Below are 25,096 nucleotides of genomic sequence, written 5' to 3'. Positions count from 1 at the left end.
GTGAGTGTTGCAGAAACATTGCGATGGAGCTGGAACATGCAGTATTGTGCACTCACAGAGGGATGTTGTAGGAGACCCTCTGGGCCTTGATGAAGTCCTTGGGCTGGTGCTGGGCGATGACGTGCCAGGTGACCCCATGATTGACGCTGTACTGAAGGAGGACAGCCCGGTCTACGGTGTCCGACCGGTCCAGCGCAGCGTTGCAGCTGTCCGTCTGGGATGTGCTACCGATTTGTAGCACGAACATGATCTTGCTGCGACAGGGAAACAGGGAGATCAGAGATGCTAGACAACAGACTAAGGCGATGAATAAACATCATGTCAGAACATAATGCAAACAGAGAATTTCACACCTCAATATTTTGCAACCAGTTCAGCAAAGCGGTTCTTTCAGCATCCGGGTGAATATACACACACACATTTTCAGAACCGCTCGTCCCATATGGGGTCACGGGGAACCGGAGCCTACCCGGCAACACAGGGCGTAAGGCCAGAGGGGGAGGGGACACACCCAGGACGGGACGCCAGTCCGTCGCAAGGCACCCCAAGCGAGACTCGAACCCCAGACCCACCGGACAGCAGGACCGTGGTCCAACCCACTGCGCCACCGCACCCCCTCCGGGTGAATATATTAACTCATAAAACAAGAAAACTAATTCTTTTACTACTCTCTGCTAATTGTTTCAAGGCTGACTCTTGCTGGCTTTGCTTATACCACTGCTAGTTAATACGATTATAAGTGCATCTTAAGGGATCTTTATTATTTTGAAACTTGGCTTTATCCAAAGCAAAGTACAGTGTTTGACATGTTTATACAGCTGAGTACTTTTACTGTATCACCTCAGGCTAAGTACCTTGAGAAAGGGTAATACAGCAGTAAATGGGAATGGCTCTTAAACTGGCAACCATAAGGTTACAAGACCATGTTCATACCCACAACACTACTTTCTGTCCTTACCAACTATTTTTTGTCCAAAAAGGCTCTATGAAATTTCACAAAAAAAAAAACCATATCAACATAAGACAGATTATTTCCATAATGGATGGTGTGGAGTTGACCGCCCAGAAAACAGACCCTCATTGCAGGGTCACTGACCACCCGTGAACGTGCCCTGTGATGAAATGTTTGACCGAACCTTGGGCCTGTAACACCCTCTAGATAGAGGAGGTTGCTGCACACCTGGCTCTGGTGAGGTCCAGGGGCTTGGTGATGGCCTGCCGCATCTTGCAGCCGTTGAAGTAGAGCGAGTCCCCGTGGGCATGGGGTGAGAGTTGGCCACAGCCACTGCCCACTCCCCCTCCCTTAATCAGCTGCCAGCTCTCGTCCGATGTGCTGCCTGACTCAAAGTTGTCCTTGATGGAGCTGGGCAAGTCTCCACTGGCCAAGGAGCAGTCTTCACCTGGGACAAGCAGAGAGCACAGAAGTTGAGATTTATGGGCAGCACTTAATAAATGGAAGCAAAACACCGGTGGTGATGGAGGGAGGCAAAGAAATACAATAATGATAATAATGATAATAATACACGTGGGGGGTGCGGTGGTGCAGTGGGTTGGACCAAGTCCTGCTCTGCAGTGGGTCTGGGGTTCGAGTCCCGCTTGGGGTGCCTTGTGACGGACTGGCGTCCCGTCCTGGGTGTGTCCCCTCCCGCCTTGCGCCCTGTGTTGCCTGGTTTGGCTCCAGCTCCCCGCGACCCCGTAGGGGACAAGCGGTTCAGATGGTAATGATGAATAATACATGTCACCTCAGTAAGCCTGTGACGTATGTGCTTCCAGTAGGTTTATGTCTTACATATGTGGTTCTCAACTAAAGAACTGAAGGGCTGCAGCGTTCAAAAGTTTTCCAGACCTCTTTAAATTACTCAAAACGTCACTACCGAGACAGAAGAACAAATTCAAGTTCAGCTGGGGCAATAACAATTTCAGAATTGTAGATTAATTTATTCATTATTGCGGTTGACTCGCACGCCAGCGAGAACAACGGACTGTCACCAGCCAGGAGATGGCACAGCTCATGCGACTGCGCTCACGCATCACCCTTGCGCCTACCTTGGTAACCCTCGTCACAGATGCAGACGGCCCCGCTGGTGCAGTAGCCGCGTCCGCTGCAGAATCCAGGACACGCTTCCCCGATGTACACGCGGTCCACACCCCAGCTTCGGCGCTCGCCGGTGCCATCTCGCTGAATCCAGCGGAACTGAGTGGCACTGCCTCAGACAGGGAGTCAGGGGAGCACCGGTTAGGTGCTTAGAAGGTAACACTCACAGGGGACAAACACTTCGAGACAAGTCCACATACCCAGAGGAAACATGGTCAGGCAGCTGCACCGTGACCCTCGTCCACTCCGAACTGTTGACCGGACTGTAGATGGTCGACTCGTGGAACTGGAAGGGTGAGCATCCCACGTTGTTGACAGAAGAGGGGAGGCATTCGGATTGTACCAACTGCCACAAGTTGGACCTGGGGGTAGGGTGGGGTTATATTATCACACAACAGAAGGACTTTCTACGCTGTCACTGAGTGTGTGTGTGTGTGTGTGTGTGTGTGTGTGTTTTCATTCTGTTACCTGGCATCCTTCCTGTACTCCAGTTGCACTGCTTGGTGGTCCTCGCAGCTGTCAACTTCACACCCCACCACAATCTAAAGGAGCCAGATATTTTTTACAATTATTATCATCTCATCACACAGATTATTTATTCAAGGCTCCTTACTGGTTTATTACTGGTTATTCTACTGAAACAAGCAATGTTAAGCACATTTACTCATTTAGATGATTTCTTTTCTCGGAGCAATGATTTACTCATTTATGCAGCAGGGTAATTTTTACTGGCGCAATTCAGAGTAAGTACAGTACCTTGCTCAAAGGTACTACAGCAGGAGGTGGGATTCGAACCTGAGTCCTTCAAAAGCAAAGGGCAGTTCTAACCACTACACTGCATGCCATACTTTCAGTGTATAACAGCAGGAGCAAGGACCTGAACCTGGGTAATCTGAGGGCGAGGAGGTGGCACCAAGCCCTACTCCACCCGTTTCCCAAAATGTCAGTAGATGGCTCAGAGATGTTCTGCTGTCCTAGCAGCGCGGTTGGACCCTGACCTTGAACTGTATGACATAGCCGGGCTGGACGATGAGCTCCCGTGTGGCCAAGATGTTGTGCGTCCCGTCGTGGTTCTTGTTGGGCCAGTACAAATGGAAGGAGGGGTTTCCGCAGAACCCAGCTGTGCGCACGGCATTGGGATAGAAGCTCCAGCTGTCCTCGTGAGACACACCCTCTGTAACACGGACCAGGGCCGAAGGACCCAGGAAGGCCATAGGCATGATGCAGACAAGGTTCCGGTCACTCAGCTGCTTTTTGCTGACATCACATACACATTTACGCTCGTATTTATTTACCTGATGCTATACTACTATACTAAAAGTTGACTTACCATTATTTGCTCAACCAGCTGGGTAATGTTTACAAGAGCAATGTAGATTATATACCTGAACATACCCAGTGTGAGTGACAGAGTGTGTTGCACTGATGTACGGATGAGTGACCTATTGTAAGTAGTGTATCTAGCAGTGTAAGTCACCGTGGTAAATAAGGTGTGTGGGCTCATAACACTACATGGAGTTCATTGGAAGTCGCTTTGGAGAAAAGCATCTGCTAAATAAATAAAGGTTAATGTAAATTTTAATATACATTAATTAGATAGAGTTTGAACCGGGGTTCATAGTGTATAAGGAGGCAGCGCTAACCACTACACCACCTGTTGCTCCACTATGCTACCTAACAATCCTCTCCTTTACATACTCCTGTTATCCAGTTGATGCTGGTAAGTATTAATACAAAACATTTCAGTCCCCATCCTGTGCAGTCCTTGTTGAGCACAAGTTCAGTTCCTGCACAACTAATGGTACAAACAGGTTTCTCACCATCGTCAAAGGTGTCCAGCAGCGAGCTCGGGTTGATGTCCGAGCCGCCCACCTGGATATTGTCCAGAGCCCACTGAGCACGCCCCAAGCTGGGTGTGGCCAGGCCAGAGGAGATGGCAAAGGGCTGCCACCAGCGCAGGCGGGTGGCATTGGTGAGCGCGGCCTCCGGCAGGAGGATGTAATCCCTCCGCGCCGACACGTACTTCAAATAATCCATCTCATGCAGGAGGGTCCAGGACACGCCCCCGTCGGTGGAGAAGTCCAGGAGAACGCCCTCTTTGCGGCACGTGGGGCGCTGACAGGTGGTTATGTTGTCTTGACTGCCGATCCTGGCCCAGTATTCCACAAACCTGCAGGCGCATGGGGAGGGACCGAAAGGATGCTTTTGCTGTGGGTACTTTAGGGGCAGCATTCAACATCTCACACGCCTTTGCTTACAATGGTTTACAGTGCTGCTCGGGGACCGTGAAAGCTTTGAGAGAACGGGAGAAGCACTAACTTGGCCCCGCGGAGGTCCAGGTCTGCGGTGACGGCCTGCCTGGCATTGGCGCCACCGAAATACAAAGCGGTTCCCTCGACCAGCACTCCGCAGTCAGTGCAGGGTCGGCCCCCTTCCAAAACCCCCCACTGGGGACCCGGAGAGTCAGTCCAGTCAAAGCGCTCCTTCAGAGAGGTCTGTGCCAGGGACAAAGAGAGGTCACAGGGACAGTGAGGTATGTGTCTGGAAGTGGAGACAAAGGTTGACTGTGGGGAAGGGACAGAACCGTGTTCCAGGAACCAGGTTACCCTGAGTGGCATGCTGGCGTAGCAGTTGGGTCCGGAGAAGCCTGGGTCACAAAGACAGCGCTGGTCCAGGCAGTCCCCATGGCCGCCGCAGTGGCCTTCACACGCCGGCCCGATGTAGAAGTTCTCCAGCGCCCACTGCGTGTCTGAGTGCTGCTGGTAGAACCGGAACCGCACAGGGCTGTGGACGAACACACGTGGTGAGAGCAGGACACAGAAAATGACCTACAAAGATATACGCGTGTGCACATGGACATACAGGCAGAGGTGGGGAAATCTGTGGCACGGTGGCACAGCGGGTAGCGCTGTGGTCTCACAGTGCCTGGGCGGTGCGAGAGGATGTAGGTTCAATCCCTGCTCAGTTTGTGTGTAGTTTGTACGTTCTGCGTGTGTTTCCCCCTACAGTCCAAAGATACACTGCTCAGGTGGATTGGTGATTCTAAGCCATCAGTAGTGTGTGAGTCACACAGAGAGTGTACTTTGCTGATGCATAGTTGAGTGGCCCAATGTAAGCAGCGTATCTAGCAACATAAGTCATGTTGGGTGAATAAGGTGTGGCCTGATAACACTACTCAGAGTTCATTAGAAGTCCCTTTGGACAAAAGCATCTGCTAAATGAAGTAATGTAATGTAGATATGAAGAGACACATAGAGGTGAACCAAACATCACATGCACACACAGATGTGTGCCAGTCAGCACTGATATCGCCAAGGAATGCTGCCTCTCGACATGTGCAAGTAGCTTGGTACGACACTGTCTAACCGCACATTACCTATAATTAGCAACTAACTTCTTTTTATGGTAAAAGAGAATAAAGTATTTTATTGTATACATTCCTCCACTCTTTAATGAAGAAATTAATATTGTAACGATCCGCGTTGCTGCATGTCTAAGAGGGAAAATGTTAATTGTAAATAGTTGCTGTTGTGTTTACGGGTGCAATAACTACACTCGAACACAAATAAAGATAAGACGCGATGGATAATGTTTTCTTTTTCCTTTTACTGAACCACGTGCAGCAACAACTCTTCTACCCTTTTTCTGTACATATTGCCGGCCAACCAAACTCTAACCCATGGTGCTATTAAGAGTGGCCTATTAACACTTAGCCCGGAGTTTTCACTATAATCAATACACAACAGTTGCATTATGGGAAAAATGTGGACTGTAAGTGTGCAACCACTGGGGGCACTTCTAGGGGAAATGATGGGGTGACCGTGTTTGCAAGTGTGTTGAGGAAGAGTCTGGGGGGTGTTAAGCAGATTGGCCAGAAGTACAGATTCTTATAGTAATAGGCTTGGTAGAATAGAAAAAAAATATATACATAGACTCTTCAAGCCAAGAGCATTATTTCCTTGTGTACTAGTGTCCAAATTAAATGCTCAAAATGAGTGTTGCCTCTGTGTCTTTCTTTGCTCCATCCAAGCCCAGGGTGTTGTGCGGCTCGTGATTTCTGTATCTTGTATTTATTCATTTTTGGGTTCACATACTTTTGAGCAGTATTGCATGTCATGTGCATTGCTGCTGCAACACATGGAAATGTATCATGCAGATTAGCAATATGAATTTGAATCAGGATGTGAATTTTTAAGCAATAACGTCAAATGTCAGTCAGCACTGATATCATTGAGCGGTGACTCACGTGTCAGTCATGCTGTCAGGCAGAGGGTATACCACACGTTTCCACCCTTCGGCCGGGAAGAAGACCGAGGGCTGGGACACCTGTCCTCCACATAGGGCATCAGCCGGCAGACACTGGGCCACCAGATACTTCCAGGAGACACCAAAGTCCATGGAGTACTGAACATGTACTTGTCGCTGCATTTGTCTCTCAGGAGCCCCACAGCCCACTGCCAGCTGTACGTGCACACACACACACACACACACACACACCAGTAAATGGAGAGCATTGCACAGCCCAACCATATCTGTGCAATAATAAGACAATGACTGAGACCAAACCAAAGCAACAAGGGCCAGGCCAGTCCGGTCCAGTCCAGACCAGTCATGACAGTTATAAACTAAAAAACTGAACAAAATGATTCACCGACCTTGAACTGCATAATCCAGCCGCGGCTGGGGATGATGTCGTGCGTGATGGCGTACACCTCTCGGCCATCCTCGTTGCCGCACATCATGACACCGTCTGAGGAGCCACAGAAGTTCTGGACTGAGCAGTCCTCATAGAACAGCCAGTACTCACTCACTGGGGAAGGACAGGGAGACAGACTGTTGGCTGGACATGTCCCAAACACTTCAGTGACAAAACTGTTTTATATCAAAATCTTTTATTAAAAGCACTTCTCTTTACTCGGAATTGCACGTCGCTCAAGTGGCTGCTAAGTGAATCAATGGAATAAATTCTGGATGGCTTTACTGACTTTTAATGGACTGCTGGTTCTCCATAATATTACGTCCGTTGATATTCAAACATAAATATGCGTCTACCTTCCCTCATTATACATGCAGATCATTTATTTAATAACAAAATAATTTTTTGTGGTTCACAATATTATTGATCTTCACTGTTTGATGAATGTTGGATCCATGAAAAAACTTCTACTTTTATCCAATACATTCAATGATTTCTGAGTGCCATAACTCATAGATGTTGCCTACAGTGTATTGTTGTGGCAACTTTGTGTTCAAGGCACTCTTACTATTTACGCCACAGATGATGCTGAGTTAACTCATGCAGTGAACCCTGTCTGTTCTACCCCCTCTACCTGTGGGGCTGCCCTCGGGCTGCGTGAGGTGGGCGATGCGACCGACGGGGGCTCCGTCCGCAGGAGCTCGCTCGTGGTTTGGAAGAGCCAACCCCCCAAACGTGTCCAGGATCTGGGCGTGGGGATCAGAGCCGCCAATGAGCACGTTGTCCAGGGCCCAGTCGCTGCGGTCGGCGCCATCGTGCTGCGGTTGCCACCAGCGAACGCGCACGCCCTCGATCCGTGCAGCGGGGGGGAGGAGGACATTCACAAACCTGCACATAGAGCAGAAGAGCTCTCAACAGGCAAATGGGAAACAGGGTTGGGCGCCATGTGCGGTGAGCCAGTGTGGATTCCTCACAGTTAGAAAGAAAAATGTGAAAGCAAGAAACAGGTATGTCCAGGAAACAGCTTGTGCTTAATGTCCCAGTGTCCCCAGTGTGACCACGTTTCATTCACAGCAGGTGTATCCTGTAGAACAGAGCTTACCCGGGCTTGGTGTACTGGTCGTAGAAGATCTCTGTGAGCAAGTTCCAGCTGATGCCCCCGTTGACACTGAACTCGAGAAGCACGCCCTGATTACGGTTACTCGGGAGGGCCACGCACCCGTACATGAAGTAGAACTGGACAAACTCGGCGCTGGTCAGGTTCAAGTCCACAGTGACAAGCTGCCGACTGCAACTCTGGAAAGAAAAGGGGCGACGGATGACTTCCATGCGGAAATGATCGTATGTAGTTAACATGTTCGCAGACATGTACAGACTTAAAAGCAGGAACTCACTCCACTGAAGTGCAGCGCTGCTCCTGAAGCCACGACCCCACATACGGTGCTGAGCTTACCCCCTGTCAACAGGACCCAGCTACTTGGGGCCGGGGATCGGCTGAAGCTGTCCTTGAGCTGGGTGGGCAGGGGGGCCTGAGGCTCGTCGCAGTACACCCCACCCCAGTCTGGGTCACAGCTGGGGAATAGGTAGGGTTGGGAAGGGGTTAGTACCTTTTACAGCAGTTAGTACTTGTGAAAAACAGCATCCAGCAGAGCAAAGTTTCCCCTGGAAAAAGCAAGATGAACTACATCTCCTGAGACCCGTCCCCCCCACCCACTGAATCAGCAGTCCTCCTCACTCACATGCAGGCACTATGGTGACAGCGCCCATGTCCTGAGCACATGTCTGGGCAGCCATCCCCGATGTACAGGTTGTCCAGGGCCCAAGTCTGCTGCTTGTCGAAGGGTGCCTGCTGGTACCAGCGGAAGCGGGTTGCAGAAGACCTGGCAAACAGCCAGAATAGGTGTAACTAGTATGTCCGAGTAAGTAAGATTTACTATGCCTAGGCATTTACTACAGTGCACTGTTATTCTGCAATACTGAGCAAATGGTGTGGCGGGACACTTGTGGGTGTTGCCCACAGGGACTGACCTGGCGTATGAGGGGATGGGCAGGGTGACGCGACCCCACTTGTTGTAAACGTCAGAGACCAGCAGTCTCTGCAAGGTGTAGGCTGAGCAGTCGGGGCTCCCAGGCAGACAGTCCCTGACAAGCGGTTGCCATGAGATGCCCAGGTCCAAAGAGTACTGGAACTCCACAGCTGTGTTTAAACACACACATACACACATACGCAAAGACACGGGAGCATCAGCAGGGTCAAAACACGAGGCAGGGTGACATCCCAGAGCAAGTCATGCCGCACCGAAGAGGAAAGGCTGCTCCTCAGTGCCGCCCCCTGCAGAGCCATCTCACCGTAGCAGGAGTTTGTGACAGAGCAAGAGGCGGAGAAGTCAAACTGGACAAAGGCGTCCTGGCCCACGCTGATGTCCGTGGTGACGGCGTAGCGCGTGCTGGACTTCTCGATGAAGGCGAAGGCCTCCCCATCAGAGCCACAAACAGGCATGCGCGTCCCCCCGGGATGGAGCACCCAGGAGCGGCTGTCCATCGAGGAGAAGTCATCCTCCAAAGGACCCCACCCGATGGCGCTGCCTCCCACCACCACCTGGCCGTGCACAGGAGACAAACATCTTCACATCTGGGCTATTTTTAGCTGAAGTTATTCAGGCTGGGTACCTTATTCTACTGTATTTCCCCTCTGGTGACTCAAACCAGCAACCTTCAGGTTCAAAGTCAGTGCCCTTTCTATGCTCTCTAGGTATGTTTACTGCCAACCTGTATGAGACCAGTTGTTATACCATATGAAAGAGGTCTCTCACCTGGTCAATGACCCAGGGGCTGGGGAAGTGGCCACTTTCAGATGGTTGCCACCAGCGCAGGCGTGTGGCAGGGGTGCGAGCCCGCAGCGGGATCTCCAGAGCCACCAGTCGTGCCTGGTTGCTATTGTTGCTGAAGTGGAACTCCTGCAGAAGCACCCAGGACAGGCCACCATCCACGGAGAACTGCAGAAGCACGGGCTGCGAGCGAGGGTCCGGAGGGGTCTTCCCACACCCCAGCCGCAGGAAGAACTGCACAAACCTGCAGGGATATGCAACAAGGTAAGGTCTCGCAGCTGCTTGCATGTTGGATGCTCCCTTGGGGTTTTGAACACGTTTCATGATGTCTTTTAAATCCTTTACTGCGGGAGCATCTCCAGGGCTGCCCATTTTCTGACCACGTCCAGATGTGTGTGTGTCTGTCATTAACCAGGTCTGCACGTGATACCTGGCATTGGACAGGTCCATGTCAGCGGTGACCAGCATTCGGAGACCATCTTCGCTGAAGAACAGGTGGTTCCCGTTGCTCATGATGCCGCACTTGCGGGAGGGCTTCCCGCCACTGACGAGACTGAAGCGGTCTGTGTCCACGGAGCCACCTGCATAGATGCAACATACGGTATGAAAAGTAAAAATGACGCAGATTTCCTGTGACCTCCAGACAACTCCAGCAGGACTGTTCTAAGGCAGAGAGAGGTTCAGGTAAATAATACTCAGATCTGAATGGAGCTGTGATTTGAGCTGAGAGGGGAGCTGCTTTTTCTGGGTAAAAGAGCTTACACACACACACTCACACACACACACACTCACACACACACACTCCAGGGATCATCCATGTTGTCCCGCACCTTCAAAATCCTCTTTCAGGAAATCGGGGTTGGGGGTGTCGGGCACAGAGCAAGTGGGCCCGGAGTAGCCGGGGTCACAAGTACAGTGGGTGCCCCCCACACACGCCCCCCGTCCGCTGCACATGTCCTGACACTGTGGCCCGATGTACACATTATCCAGGGCCCAGGTTGGGGGTGGGGTGCCGCTTGAGTAGAAGCCCTGGTACCAGCGGAATCGCACCGACCTGCAGGGTGTAGACAAGAGCTGGTGAGCCCGTTTTACACTCCCCATTGACTCCGACACTTCAGGGGAGCAGCAGAAATCTTCTCCCACGATGAATTTAACTTAGAGCACAATTTCGGGTTCCTGGCTTTGATGTTTAGATTATTTATTGCGTAGCCAAATTCTTTTTCCAAAGCTGCTGGCATTGCTTTTTATCAAAAGCCATATCATTAACTTGGGATAAGTCATACAAAAACAAATCCTTTCCAAGGAATATTGCATCTGTAACTTTTTGGTGCGGTGCTTTGTCTGTATATACAATGTTCAGCTAATGCTAGATAGATTTCAACAGTGAGCAAACCGTATTTTACTTTATGTACTGCATTTTTCAAGCAAAAGTCTCCCGAAGATCTTTACAGTACATATTGCAGCACGAATGAACAGCAGCAGGAATGAAACAGTCTGCCAATAATTTTTTTTCCTATGTAAAATTGGTTCCACAAAATCACCCCTTCAGGCTAATTCATGTTTAATTGCTATTATTTTTATGGAAAACAAAAAACGCCATCTGAAGTTAAAATACCAAAGCATTTTTAAAACTGAAGACACCAACATAGTGTATTTTATAATACTGGTAAGAAAAATATTTCTAGATTGTATTTAATATACACACACACACTTTCTGAACCACTTGTCCCATACGGGGTCACGGGGAACCTGAGCCTAACCCGGCAACTCAGGGCGTAAGGCCGGAGGGGGAGGGGACACACCCAGGACGGGACGCCAGTCCATCGCAAGGCACCCCAAGGGGGACTCGAACCCCAGACCCACTGGAGAGCAGGACCCGGTCCAACCCCCCGCGCCCCCGGGCCCCCTCTTCTATTTTAATACTATATTTTCATTCATTCATTGTCAGTAACTACTTTTGAAGTGCAGGGTCATGTGGTTCGAATTTTTAAAAATAATTTAAAAATAGTTTGAACATCAGCTGAAGGAACAACATGTTGAGCTTTTCTCATTGGAGAAAATCGCACAATGACAATGGAGGAATGTGAAGTTTTTTTAAAACTCTTCATTTGCATTTTATTGCCTTCTTAAGAGGGGGTGCGGTGGCGCAGTAGGTTGGACCGCACTCCTGCTCTCCGGTGGGTCTGGGGTTCGAGTCCCGCTTGGGGTGCCTTGCGACAGACTGGTGACCCGTCCTGGGTGTGTCCCCTCCCCCTCCGGCCTTACGCCCTGTGTTACCGGGTAGGCTCTGGTTCCCCGCAACCCCGTATGGGACAAGCGGTTCTGAAAGTGTGCATGTGTGTGTGCCTTCTTAAGAAAGGTTTTCTTTATTTTTTTCTGAGACAATTATTTTTATCTCGCAGTGCTTCAAGTGTTTTGTTGTCTTTTTAAATTAACAACACATTAATATTAAATGGGTCCTTGGTGGAACAGGTATGGAGAATCCTGTATGTTTTACCTGGTTTTAATCCCCCCCATGTATTCATTTGAAACAGAGTTTTTGGGGACGCTGTTACAGCAACCATCCAAGGTGAGCGCAGTGTCTGAACCGAAGAACAATCTTGCAAGCGCACTCTTGAGAGGAAACGCACAGAATCGCTGAAAGTCCCGTGTCCGTTTTAACGATCTTGTAATATTTTCAATTTGCTGTTATACAGCAGTCCACAGGTTTCCCTGACAGCCTGCAAGCCGCACATCCCCGGTGCTGCCCATGGACTCGCTTGTTCTCTCTAAAAACTATTGTTTTAAATAACACAATATGGAAAAGTGGCCTTCTTCAATGAACTCTTTTTACTGCCCGCACTTTGCTTTCCTCATTTAACTGTTTTGCACCCTGTATTTGCCTGTATTTTCATTAGCAGCTGCGGCAGTTTTGTTTTTTTTTGCCGAATGAAACCCCATTATATGAGGATGGAGTGTATTTAGAGGTGTCCCTCTACACAGCTTCTTTCCGCCTTTCTCTCTTCATCTCATACGATTCCACCTTTCTTTCTCTGTCTCATACCCGCAGAGACGCAGCCTGCTGAAGTGGACCACCTCCCTCCTCCAGCCCTGGCTGGTGCCGGCGTAGTAGATGCTAGAGGGGTGCAGCTCAGCGGAGCACAGGGAACTGGGCCGAGGGTCTCCCGGACACAGCGGGACCAGGAGATGCCAAGTGGCCCCGAAGTCCCGTGAGAACTCGAGGCGCACGGGGCCCGTGGCGGAGCAGTCTGCGGTGCAGCCCACGTTGATCTGGAAAAGAAGAGCAGAGTGTTTGCACCAAGCCGAACACGCGCTCTCACTTTTCTTCTGAAATCATCTTTCGTTCTTCAATCTGTCACTTCCGTGATTCCCTTTCAGTTGCCCTTTCTTTCCTAATATCTTTTTTCTCTCCCTTCTCCTCATCACTGCAGCCAGCATTCCTCACGCCGGGTTCCTTATCCATCTGAGGCAGGCTGATGGCACCTCAAACTGAATTATGGTGTTCTCGTTGACGTCAACGTCCCTGGTGGTTATGGAATGTTCCCCAGGCTCGCTGGACACAAACACCACGGCCGAGTCGTCCTTCCTGCGCACATCACATACAGGTCATTCAAGGACCGTGTTCTGCCACAGGGAACGGCTTTCGATCTCTAGCATCCTCCTCACAATTCTTGTAAAATAACTTAAAATATTAACAAAAGTTTATATTTAAAAATAATTCCCGAAATTTTAAATTCTGCATTACATAAATGAATGGAAACAAAATATAGAGTTTTATTTAGCTGAGATACTCACATCGCCCCCTTCTGGTGGGGGCAGTATAGGCCTGTGTTGCCCCCAGGATAAAAAAGCCAGTTGTTCTCCTGAGGTCCTCCTTCGAAGCTGTCCATCAGGAGAGGGGGGTTGGGCAAGGAGCTTCCATCGATGATGAAGTCATCAATTACCCACACCTCCTCTTTTTTACCTGGAGGGGACATAGTCTCTTACAAACACACCACTGCTAACCGTGTCCTTGCGACTGAAGAATGGGGTGCGACTGTGTTGGGTGCAATAATGTGTTGGAGGAGCAGCGTAACACGAGGTTAGGTACGCATGAGCAGAAAAGAGGTAAAAGGGAGAAGATGGCAGAGAGCGCAGGTGTCAGAGCTGGTGGTTTCGATGTTTCCGGACAATCGTAATGCAGCGCTGGTTCCCTTGTGTTGTGTCTGGTCTCTTTCCTACCACACATAGAGACATACACCTTGGACAAGCTAAGATGGTAGCAAAATAGTTTCATCACTGACCTCAGTAACATCGTTATAAACACCTTAATCCTGCCAGTCGATCACTTTTCTACCCTTGAAAATAATGGGAAAGGACCTCTTGGTTTACAGTCTGTTGGTATACAGGCTGTTTTCAGGAACAAATTATGTCACTGTAATGGGAGATATTTGTATGTCTGTGTGTATATATATATATATATATATATATATATATATATATATATATATTCAGGAAAGATCCAAAAAACATCTCTGGATCAGGGTCCTGTGTGTGTGAGAGCGGTGTCTCACCATTGTTGTAGGGCTGCCACAGACGGAAGCGTGTGGCATTGGTTTGTGCACTGTGGGGCAGGGGAAGGTGCAGGAACAGTGTGTCGGTGGACGTGGGGAAGTAGAACTCGTCCAGCAACAGCCAGCTGATGCCCCCGTTCACGGAGTACTGGAGGAGAACCGAGTGGGAGCGCTCCGGGACCCCTGTGGGCGTGCAACAAATGAACGGCGATTGCTCGTGCACGTCGCTGAAACTGCGTGTCCTCACTCTCACGGCACAGAACCCCACACTCGCACCCACACACACCGAAACCGCTTGTCCCAAGCGGGGTTGCGGCAAGCCAGAGCCGAACCCGGCAACACAGGGTGCGAGGCTGGAGGGGGAGGGGACGCATCCAGGGTGGGATGCCAGTCCATCGCAAGGCACCGCAAGCGGGACTCGAACCCCAGACCCACCAGAAAGCAGGCACAGGCCAAACCCGCTGCGCCACCGCACCCCCCCTTAGCACAAAACTAGTGTTTCAAGAATACACACAGAAGCTGACGCAGTGCAACCAAAGCCGAGGTGTTCCGGAAGACAGACTCACCTTTTGTGATGAACTTGAAGGAGAACTGGATGTAGAGAGTGCCAGTGCAGTCCAGGTCTTGGGACACCAGCATGCGGACGCCCTCCTTTGACAGATCAGGACCAGGTCAAGGTCAGAGACAAGGACCATGAAGGGGGCATGATTTGATGACCACAATAATACGGAGCACTATTTGCTCACTGAGAAGCCAAAGGGTGTAGATAGAGTTTTGACTGGGGCAGAAGGTAGCATAGCAGCCATCTTCAACCGGAAGGACATAGGGTCCATTCCCACCCCCTGCTGTAGTGCCCTTGAACAAGGTACTTAGCCTAAACTGCTTTTTGTAAAAATTACCCAGCTGCAAAAGTGTTTACAAAATGTTAAGCAACTTTAACAAGTATAAGTTGCTTCGGAGAGAAGTGTCAGCTAAATTATTAAATGTAAATATAAATGGCTAAGGCAAGGACACTGAGGGCGACAGGATACACACCCCTTTGAAGATGAGAGCGGAGCCAGACTTGAGGGGCTCTCCGCTGAGGGTGCCCCTCTCGGCCCCATATACTTCAGGCCACCGGTCCTCTCGCAGATTCTCATCAAAGCTGTCCCTCAGCACAGATGGCAGGGGGGTTAGAGGGACGCAGTGGGCACCCCCATACCCCCAGTCACACCTGGGAGGGACAAGTGTAGGGGAGGTGCCGATGTAATTTGCAGTGGCAGCAAATGCAAGGATACATCTCCTCTATGTGAATGCGTGTGCGTGTGTGTGTGTGTGTGTGTGTGTGTGTGTGTGTGTGTGTGTGTGTGTGCGCGCTCGCGCACTGCGACACTCACACACAGCGGCCGTTGTCACACAGTCCATGACCCGAACACATCCAGGGACATCCTGGTGTCAGCAGCACATTGTCCAAAGCCCAGCCGTCTGCCCCTGGGGTGAAGTAGAGTTGGATCCAACGGAACCGTGTCCTAGGTGAGCTGATGGTGGGGGTGGTGGAGGGAGAAGCACATGGAGAACCTCACACACGCCCACAGATAAACACACACACACAGAGAGACACCCAGTCACCCACATCTCCATTCCACATCCAAACCTAACATCTAAGTTAAGCTCAAGGAGCTATTTAAATGGAATCCGGAAAGCTGCCAAATATCCCTGAAGCAGCCTTTTATAGGACCAAGTCAACGCAATAATGAATAGTTGTTTCTGGAAATATTTATCCAGTGTTTTTTTGTCTTGGTGCCATTTCAGAGAACTTATTATTAACCCCTCTCTGTGGCACATCAACGGTTCCCTTTTGATCTCAGGTGCAGAGTCTTAAACAATGCTGTACGTACGTGGCCGCACTGGGCAGGTATACCGTGACCCTTCTCCAGCGGGTGAATTGGGGGGCGCTGTAGACGGAGCTCTCGGTGTAGCCGGAGCAGCCGATGGCAGGAGGCACGCACTCAGGGATGACCAGAGCCCAACGGCGCCCCCCGTCAGTGGAATACTGAAGGCGGACCCCGTGGGATATAGAGGTGGAGGTGGACTTGCTGCAGCCCATGCTCAAGTCAAACTGGAGGAAGGAGGAACCCGACACCTCAAAGTCCCAGCTTTCTGCGACCCGCAACTTCCCTGCAGAGGTACATAACACACACGTGCGCGCGTGCGACACACACACAGAGAGAAAGAGACACAGATCATGATAACAGACCTCCTCAGCTCTTGGACAGAATCAAACCTCAGAAAGCACACAAGCAGGCAGGCGTGACTCACTGTCCCCGGCCTCGGAGATGAAGGTGAGCGCAGTGTCCAGCGACTGGCAATCCACAGCCGCCTCTCCACCCTGCACGCGGCTCCAGGTGTGCCGCAGAGGCACCGAGCCGTCAAACTTGTCCTGGAAGCCTGTCCTGGAACTGTCGTTCATCCCAATCAACACATTGTCCAAAGCCCACTGGGCTGACGGCTTGGCTGCAGTGAGGGACGAAGACAGGGGAGTGGCGTGGGAAAGTGAGTGTGGGACACCCAGAACCGCAAGATAATATTGAGAGATGAACAGAACAGAACGCCACAGTGAGAAAGTTTGGTCACTGAGGCAAAGTCCTCCTCCTCGCTGCTCTGGTGTAAGCTGTGGTTTTAGGAGGAGGATTAGGTTGCGGGCAGCTCTATCCCTCAGGACAGAGAAGAAGGCCTGTAGAAGACCTGAGGTCCTCACCAAGCTGAGGTTGCCACCAGCGGAAGACGGTGTGAGCAGTCTTCGCCTGCGGGGGAAGCTCAATGGTCACCACCTCCGGTTCTAGGAAGGAGGTGACGTCCAGCTCTCGGAGGAGGTGCCACTGAATGCCATTGTTGGTGGAGAACTGGACGATCACACCTAATGAGGAGGAGGGATGGAGCTAGAGATTAAAACTAAGCTTTTGTCAGCCATACAGAAGAACACTGGAGAAACATCCCTTGATGGTGTCTAGTATCACCAGACCCTGATGGGAATATTGGTCTTATGTTTCGTTGTGTGATATTCTGCAGTTACAGCCTATAACCACCTGGAAGCACCAGAGGTCTTCTGAATAGCAGGACTGTCACGAGGAGCCAGTTTGCGGGTTTTGCCTGCTTCTGCAAAGCAACGCGAGCTCCTACCTTCGTTACGAGAGCGAGGCCTTGTACAGGACGCGCCCAAGCTCTTTGCACCTATCCGGATGTAGAACTGGACCAGGCTGCAGGAGGAAAGAAGAAACACGTTAGAGGGTCCCTGGACAAGGATGGTGTTCATCCAGCATTTGGATCCAAACACGTCATTGTTGAGAGCTTTTTACCATTAAGTTGGGTCCCTCTGAAGTGCACATTATCGTAAGAACCCCATCGGACCGTGTTGGTTTACCAAATGACAGCTCAGGAGAAGGAATTGTGGGAGCCCAAGATCTATTAAGCTTAGGCATAGCAGGCAACAACCGCATTTAAAGAGCACAATCACACCTGGCCAAAGCTCAGAAACACACTAAATAACACCAGGGCCAGCAATTCCCTCATAACTCCACAAAACGGTTGCCCCGGAGGTATGTACACCACATGGCAGCAGCAATGCACCATGGGAGAGCCACAGCTCCCACCTCCACTGCTTCCTTATAATCCATACTACTCCTCAGAGGACCCTAAGGTTCCACGGTTGATGGTTTGCTCCTGAAGCGTGAAGACTTTACACTGGTAATATGGTACATACCCGAACACACAGAGAATGTCTACAACCACTTGTCCCGTGCAGCGGTCATGGGAAACCGGACCCTAACCCGGCAACACAGAGCACACGGCTAGGAGGGGAGGGGACACACCCGGGACGGGACGCCAGTCCGTCACAAGGCACCCCAAGCAGGACTCAAACCCCAGACCCACCACACAGCAGGCCCCAGCCAAACCTGCTGCACCACTGTGCCCCCAGTACACTAACATTATTTTTTTTTTTTAGAGTCACCAGTTACACTTTTATATTACTTCTGCCTCTGTTTCAACTCCTATGCTTGTATTTCTTAAGTATGTACATATACATCTCTGTAAATAATTCCAATATTTGCATACTGTTCACGATTTTTTTCAAACTTGCTGCTTTATTCTTACTCTGTTACTGTACTGTTTTTCTGTTACATCTGATGTTTCTCGATGAGCATCTGCCACATTAAATTCCTTGTTTGTTTAGATGTTCTTAGCCAGTGTTAACTAATTATTTACATAAAGCAGTACAGTGTAACTAAGAGCTCAGGTACCACTCACATTATTCCTGGACTCGTGTTTGACACCACTTCTTCGGCTCTTTGCTTGAAACAATTGTTTCTGGACCCAGGCAGCATATTCTAGCACAGGGTTCGATCTGCGGGCTCGCACTGGCAGCCGTGTACGCACCGGGTGTTGCTGGTGTCCAACGGGACGGTCCGGGCCTCTCTTCTCCCGGAGCCGCTGAAGTGCAAGGCTTTGCCCTCGGAGATGGTCCCACAACCAACCCCAATCTGAGCACCATCAAGGTCTTGCCACAAGGAGCTCAGCTTGCCTTCAAAGCTCTCTGCCAGCTCTGTGGGGCTGGGTGCGGTTGGCACACAGCTGTCCTGCTCCGCTAGGATGAGAAAAAAACAACATGGAGAAAGTTTGGGAGGAAAAGAGTGCTTACAAATAAATACTGGAAAAGGCAGCTCTTCGGTTACAGAAGACTGGGTTAATAAGACCTCACTGACCACAGACCACAAACCGCCTACCCTACACCCTGACCACAAGGTTGTACCTGTGTAGCCAAGGTCACAGAAGCAGACTCCTGAGATGCAGTCCCCATGACCCCCACAATGCCCAGGACAGGGCTCTGAGATGTACACCCCATCCACGGCGAAGACGGGGGCATCCCGGTGCAGGCTGCTCTCCTGGAACCAGCGGAACCGCGTCTTGCTGAGGGAGGGAGAACGATGGAGTAAAGGGCTGTCCCCATGAAAGCCGCCATGGATTATCTGAGACTGCAGGTCACAACAGGCAATGCTCGTGTTTTACTATGGAGACGGAGCTCTCAGTGTACGTCTGAGTGTGCGCACCTGGTAGCTACATTGCGGGGGATCACCACGGTGACCCTGGTCCAGCGTTCGTAGTCTCCGGCGTAGTAAATACTGGGCTCCCTCAGCTCCCGGCCACTGCCCTCACAGCCACCCTTAGCCGGTGACCCGGGGTAACATGCCTCTCGCACCAGCGCCCAGCTGCGCCCTGCGTCATGCGAGTACTGCAGCAGCACCGGGGCCACGGTGCTGAACTGGGACTCGCAGCCAATGTTTAGCTGGGTGAGGACAGAAGCGGGAAGAACGTAAAGATGGCAAACAGGATGCGTAATTGAGAATTTAGGAACGTTGGAAGGGGACCCGCTGGGCAAAACTGTACCTTAAACTGGAGGGTGTATCCAGGGCGCAGGGCCAGGTCCCGTGTGACCGCCACCCTGTCCCCATCGGAACGGCCGAACACCATGGCGGAAGGCGTGGGCGCGCAGAAGCTGGTGTTGCTCTCCCTGTCCATGCCCTCATTGCCCAACATCAGCCACACGCTCATCTGGTTCAGAGGGTAGTCAAAGGCCGGCTTCTCGTAGAAGTTCTGGCATTAGAGGGAGATCTATGGTGTAACACATCTGCTTGATCATCTTAGTCATAGATTTTCAGGGTTTCGGTGCCTTGATGTGTTACGGGTTCTAGCTCATCTTACTCCCTTAAGGGGTCGGTGCCTCTGTATCAGGAGCTTAGCATGCCAGAATACTCATGTAAGTGTCTTAGTGTCTCAGGGCCTCAATGTGTCGATGCTGAGGACTCACCTGAGGCAGGGTGGGGCTGTCAATGGGGATAATGTGCTTCTCTCTCTCGGAGAGAATGATGACGTCATCAATGGCCCACTGGTCGTAGCCCTCTCCAGAGTGTAGGGGCTGCCACCAGCGGAAGCGGGTGCAAGGGGTCTTGGAGGCTGCAGGGAGCTCATAGTGCACAAACCTGGGGGGGACACGCAGAGAACGAGGACTGTGATCACACCATGTACAACTGAGATATTTGGTCAGGTAACTAATATATTCCGCCATTATTCTCCAGGTATGTTGCATTTAATGGTCTTTGCCTGCTGTGAAATGTACTTTGTTTGCCAAGTTCAGATTGGAGAAAAGTTTCTCCCAAATGAATAAATGTAAATAGACACATGCCTTCTAATATGGGAAAATTTACATATATTCATTTGTCTGACACTTTTCTCCAAACCAACTTACAATGTTAAGCTACTGAAAAGTATTGAGCCATTTGTAGAGCGGGGCAGTTTTTTTTTTTTTTACTGTCTTGACTCAAGGTAAGTACCTTGCCCAGAGGTACTACAGCAGGAGGTGGAACTGAACCCAGGACCTTCGAAGTCCATAAATGTAGATTGAAAAAATGGCAGAAATACAGGCTTCGTTATCTTTGATTTTTAACATAACAGATCTTCCCAGGCTTCCTTAACCGCCTTCCCACCCCTCCTACTGAGCCCCTGCTCTCACCGAGGTTTCCTGAAGTCTGTGAAGTACATCTCAGCAATGAGGCCCCAGCTGATGCCCCCGTCGTTGCTGTACTGCAGCAGCACACCCTCCTCCCGGCTGTCGGCTTGGTTGCACTCTGCCCCGTCCCCACCTACACGCAGGTAGAACTGCACAAACTCCGCCCACTCTGTGTCCAGGTCCCGGCTCACCAGCTGTCTCAGCCCGGCCTGTGGCGACACCATGGGGTACACACTTAGACGCTGCATTTAAACAGCCCGTCAATCAGCGACATAAAATTTACGGATCTCGATTCGGTCTTGTATCTGATCTCACGATATTTTCACGTGACTAAGGAGTGTTCTTACGCATTTATTCATTTAGCTGTCACTTTTTGCCAAAGAGACTAACAACAATCTTCCTACAATTATTTACCCCTTTATACAGCTGGGCACTTTATAGTAAGTCCCTTGCTTAAGTGTACTACAGTTAGAGGTGGGATTCGAACCTGCGACCCTCGGGTTCAAAAGCAGCAACTCTAACTATCACGCTACCAACTGCCCCCCTCGTTTTGCATACACACATTTACATATATAAATGATATACTTTTATGGTTGTCATTACACCCTAAATTATGAACTAAAAGTAGGAGCACACCAGAAACACATATATGCAAAGAAGCTAACAAAATATACATGTATCAGACCGCATCAGTGTACCTTGCTAAAGTACAGGGAGGATCCCGATGAGATAATACCACAGCCTTGGTCAGGGGTCACCACCTCTCCACCGATCACCTCTTGCCAAGTGGCTAGCAGCGTGGTCTGGGATTCGAAGTCCGAGAGAACGCTGGAGCTGAGAGGAGCTGCAGGCTGGCAGTCGGAGCCCGAGAACCCATCATCACACCTGTGAGAAAGATGGGACAGGAGGCATGATAAAGAGTTCCTTCCGGTGCCAGTTCACTGATATTCAGATTTTCTCACCAAGCTTGATCCTTATGAGGCAGCAGGCAGGGACTGTGTGTGCAGAAGCAGCATTACAACCAGCTGTTTGCAACTTGCAAATTTCAGAGGTGCAACTAATGAACTGACCTGCAGTTGCCATGGTCACACCAACCGTGACCGTGGCACATGAGCGGGCACTGCGGCCCAACGTAAATATCGTCCAAGGCCCAGTCGTCGGGTTCGCCGTAGTAGCTCTGGATCCAGCGGAAACGTGTGGCGCTGGACCTGAACCAAGAGATGCGGTGGTAGTGAGAGCACGTCAAAGCGCAAAGTGGGCATGGGTGCGAACGGGGGGACTAAGCTACCCTGTCCTGGCAAATCATGCATTTTGATTTAAAAGGCCCACAACATTTTCAATCTGTATCACTTCGATACACTGCGTGCCCCATCTGGGGAATTTAATGAAAAGCGAGAAGAAAGGCGTTGTAAAGATAGGGAGAGATGCTCCGTTTAAAAGCACCCTATTTGCCGCATTGTCTCTGTAATATTTTTGTGTATGTTTACTGCACTGTGCAACATTTGTATCTTTATCCTTCCAGCTTTAGGTTTTCTCCAGCTTTCATCTGATAGAGTTAATCTCATACAATAAGTAAACCACGGCTTAGCCTCCCCCACCACTCGGGCAATGTGTGTGGGAGCATATGTCACAGGGCTGATGTGTTCCTACAAGGGATGATTACTTTTCCGCGATTACCAGGGATGATTACTTCTCTCAGATGCTGAGCAGCGATTGGCCCTAGCTCAGAGGTTCACTGCACCTGTGTGCGTAATTCTGACAAACGTCTTTGACAAGGATGTGTGGATTTATGGCAGGTAGTCAAGACTTGGGGGGGGGGGGGGGGTTTCCTGCTTCAGCAACGTGAGCTGAAATTGCACCATGACCTTCAACCTCATCTGCACGGGTACATGCAGAGGGGAACCTTTAATCTCCATTTATAACCGTGACCCTGGTGACCCCTCCGTGAGGTAGGGAATGAGGTTAGGATAGCTTAATTTACCAACGTGGTGGGGGGGCTGGATGATATGTGGTTGTATTTTACATCCATATTTATCAAAATGTCATGTTCACGGCTCATGCTTCTGGTCCTTTTGGTCTTTCCGAGAGTATGTACTGTCAGAAAATGTTGCATGTGCATGTGTGTGTGTGTGTGTATGACCTACCATGTCTTCTGGGGCAATGGCAGGCTGACCCTCCGCCACCGGGGGAACTCGGAGGGGTGGTAAATGCTGGCAGCGGTGAACTCAGGGCAGCTAGGCATCCCTGGCAGACATGCCTGTGGGGCAAATCTCGCATGAGCACATTGTGGCTAAGGAGCAGAGGAAGGCCGCAGGAGAACAGAAGCAGCGTGCCCCTAAGGTGATCTCACTCCAGAGAAGTAAAAGGAAATCCTTACATACAGTGCTGCTTGAAAATATGGGAACCCTGTAGGGATGGTCATTATTCCTGGATAAAATAATAAAATAAACTTATAAGATGAATAAATGACTATGACTCACACACTCGATTCTACTTATCTACTTGGTGCAAAAATGCAACTTTGGGTTCATTTATTTCTGAACCTGCACTACTTCCGTGTTTCTACTACACACCATTTCCTCTAAATTTCCTCAACATATGGTGCTGATCACACACCTATTATATGAGATAAGAAAAATTACTTCTTACTAAATTTACCATTTCTTCGTCAAACTGAGGGACACAGGGGGTTCACATACTTTCACGCAGCACTCTATATCAGCACTCATCAAAGTAATGATCTTACTAAGCAGGCCTATTGTGTGGAGACATCAAGTACACGCAGGACAGCATGCAGTGGTATAAAGCTTGGCTGGAAATTGTGATAAACTGGCTTCTGTGATTCTTTATAAATATTCATACTCTGCCAGGCAAAATAACAGTTTTCGCTTCTGCAGAATAATATAGGAAGAATGGACTGAAATAGCTAATATTGCTGTGACTGTATTAATATGCTCATGATCTTACACATCATTAGTAATTAAAATGTAAGAATAATATGTTTTCCCTGACATTCGGTTTGCACAGTTGTATGCAGTACCCAGAGTGCCAGGGCAAGGAAAAGGCAGGGCCAGACTGGCGAATCATTCAGCCTAAGGCGGGGCCAGAGTGATGTCTCACCTCTTTCACCAGGTGCCAGGTGAGGCCGTGGTTGGTGGAGAACTCCAGGCGGACCTGCGTGTCCATGTGGGGAGAAGGCTCACGCCCACAGCCCATCACCAGAGAGAACTGGAGGCTGTAGGAGGCGCCGATCTGCATGGACTGAGTTTCCACGTAGCGGATGCTGGAGCCGGGGCTGGGCTCACCGGAGAAGCTGATGGGGCAGAGCAGCCATGATGAAACAGTCCTGCTTGTCTAGGCTAAAATGTTATACCCCACATTTGGTATTGTTCCTCTGGTAGGAGAAGCCTGTAGGATTTGACCATGCTTGTGATACATCTACACTCTGCAACTATTATTTATCTGTGTTTCGCTAACTCCTTTGTCGAAGGCGGCTTACAGCGCTAGATAATCAATTTCACAATGATTTACTCTGTTTTTCAGCAGGAAACTCGTAATGTATCAATTTAGGGTAAGAACCATTATCGAGGGTCTTACACTGGGGGTAGGACTGAAAGTGAGAACATTCAGAATACCGGCTTAAGTACGATGCAGTAACAAGTAATACGCCACCTGCTCTCCCACACAACTGATGTGCTTGTCTGGAAAACTTATGTGCGGTTATTCACATTTATTCTATTTGCATAGTGCACGCATATTTGAGCATCCAACCTTATAGAATGTACAGTGGATACAGAAAGTCACGGGACTCCTTTCAAAAGTTTTGTACGTTTCAGTGTCTCACTCTGAAATTAAAACAAAATTAAATTAGAGTCATTACATTTTTGTTTACATTAATCCAAATTAGCCAAGTGGAATAAAATTCTAAAACCTGCTGAAACTTTATATTACAACAGTAAAAGACCTTATTTGGATAAAAGAACATCCCCTGTACTGGTAAACTTGCTCATGTATGAACACCCACCTTACAGGTCACACAACAAATTAACTGAGTTAATGAGGACAGTAAAAATCACCATTTAGAAGTGGCAGGTGTATGCACCACACAGACCTTGATCAGGCTGCCCCTCCAAACTGGGTGACCAGGCCAGAAGGAGGCTGATCAGAGAAGGTACCTCGAGCCTGATAGCAACCTTGAAGGAGTTACAGATCTTTATGGCAGACTAGTCATTGTGTGTGTATGAAAACAATATCACAGGTGCTCCACAAATCTGGTCCGTATGGGAGGGGGGCAAAAAAGCCATGCTGTGAAAAATGCCATATCGACTTTAATTTGTTTCGCTGAAAAGCATCTTTTAAATAGAACTGAAAAGCACTTTCTAA

The 25,096-nt window shown here is 49.8% G+C and overlaps 1 protein-coding gene across 1 annotated transcript in view; it reads right to left on the bottom strand.

Annotated features, from left to right (window-relative positions):
* The window catches only part of LOC108918695 (reelin-like), a 92,699-nt gene that overhangs the window by 7,955 nt on the left and 59,648 nt on the right, over positions 1-25,096 (bottom strand). Inside the window, exons 21-61 of the mRNA XM_029247494.1 lie at positions 23,834-24,026; positions 22,858-22,970; positions 21,784-21,921; positions 21,412-21,598; positions 20,717-20,922; positions 20,015-20,186; positions 19,594-19,800; positions 19,257-19,492; positions 18,959-19,116; positions 18,586-18,793; positions 17,332-17,408; positions 16,910-17,068; positions 16,471-16,665; positions 16,050-16,329; positions 15,549-15,689; positions 15,208-15,385; positions 14,739-14,823; positions 14,173-14,355; positions 13,415-13,583; positions 13,103-13,205; positions 12,663-12,889; positions 10,450-10,673; positions 10,050-10,200; positions 9,605-9,863; positions 9,141-9,390; positions 8,820-8,988; positions 8,531-8,671; positions 8,186-8,363; positions 7,894-8,087; positions 7,426-7,679; positions 6,751-6,905; positions 6,342-6,556; positions 4,702-4,879; positions 4,415-4,590; positions 3,916-4,265; positions 3,094-3,269; positions 2,564-2,637; positions 2,296-2,457; positions 2,047-2,204; positions 1,181-1,400; positions 57-254 (exon numbers count right to left, since the gene is read on the bottom strand). Of these exons, the coding sequence (XP_029103327.1) occupies positions 57-254; positions 1,181-1,400; positions 2,047-2,204; positions 2,296-2,457; positions 2,564-2,637; positions 3,094-3,269; positions 3,916-4,265; positions 4,415-4,590; positions 4,702-4,879; positions 6,342-6,556; positions 6,751-6,905; positions 7,426-7,679; positions 7,894-8,087; positions 8,186-8,363; positions 8,531-8,671; positions 8,820-8,988; positions 9,141-9,390; positions 9,605-9,863; positions 10,050-10,200; positions 10,450-10,673; positions 12,663-12,889; positions 13,103-13,205; positions 13,415-13,583; positions 14,173-14,355; positions 14,739-14,823; positions 15,208-15,385; positions 15,549-15,689; positions 16,050-16,329; positions 16,471-16,665; positions 16,910-17,068; positions 17,332-17,408; positions 18,586-18,793; positions 18,959-19,116; positions 19,257-19,492; positions 19,594-19,800; positions 20,015-20,186; positions 20,717-20,922; positions 21,412-21,598; positions 21,784-21,921; positions 22,858-22,970; positions 23,834-24,026 (7,497 nt within the window). The remainder of the gene's footprint in view (positions 1-56; positions 255-1,180; positions 1,401-2,046; positions 2,205-2,295; positions 2,458-2,563; positions 2,638-3,093; positions 3,270-3,915; positions 4,266-4,414; positions 4,591-4,701; positions 4,880-6,341; positions 6,557-6,750; positions 6,906-7,425; positions 7,680-7,893; positions 8,088-8,185; positions 8,364-8,530; positions 8,672-8,819; positions 8,989-9,140; positions 9,391-9,604; positions 9,864-10,049; positions 10,201-10,449; positions 10,674-12,662; positions 12,890-13,102; positions 13,206-13,414; positions 13,584-14,172; positions 14,356-14,738; positions 14,824-15,207; positions 15,386-15,548; positions 15,690-16,049; positions 16,330-16,470; positions 16,666-16,909; positions 17,069-17,331; positions 17,409-18,585; positions 18,794-18,958; positions 19,117-19,256; positions 19,493-19,593; positions 19,801-20,014; positions 20,187-20,716; positions 20,923-21,411; positions 21,599-21,783; positions 21,922-22,857; positions 22,971-23,833; positions 24,027-25,096) is intronic.

Source organism: Scleropages formosus, chromosome 21, assembly GCF_900964775.1.
Source record: "Scleropages formosus chromosome 21, fSclFor1.1, whole genome shotgun sequence".
Classification (NCBI taxonomy): Eukaryota; Metazoa; Chordata; class Actinopteri; order Osteoglossiformes; family Osteoglossidae; genus Scleropages; species Scleropages formosus.
Note: the sequence above shows the minus strand (reverse complement) of the source record. Positions and strands in the feature narration are given on the sequence as shown.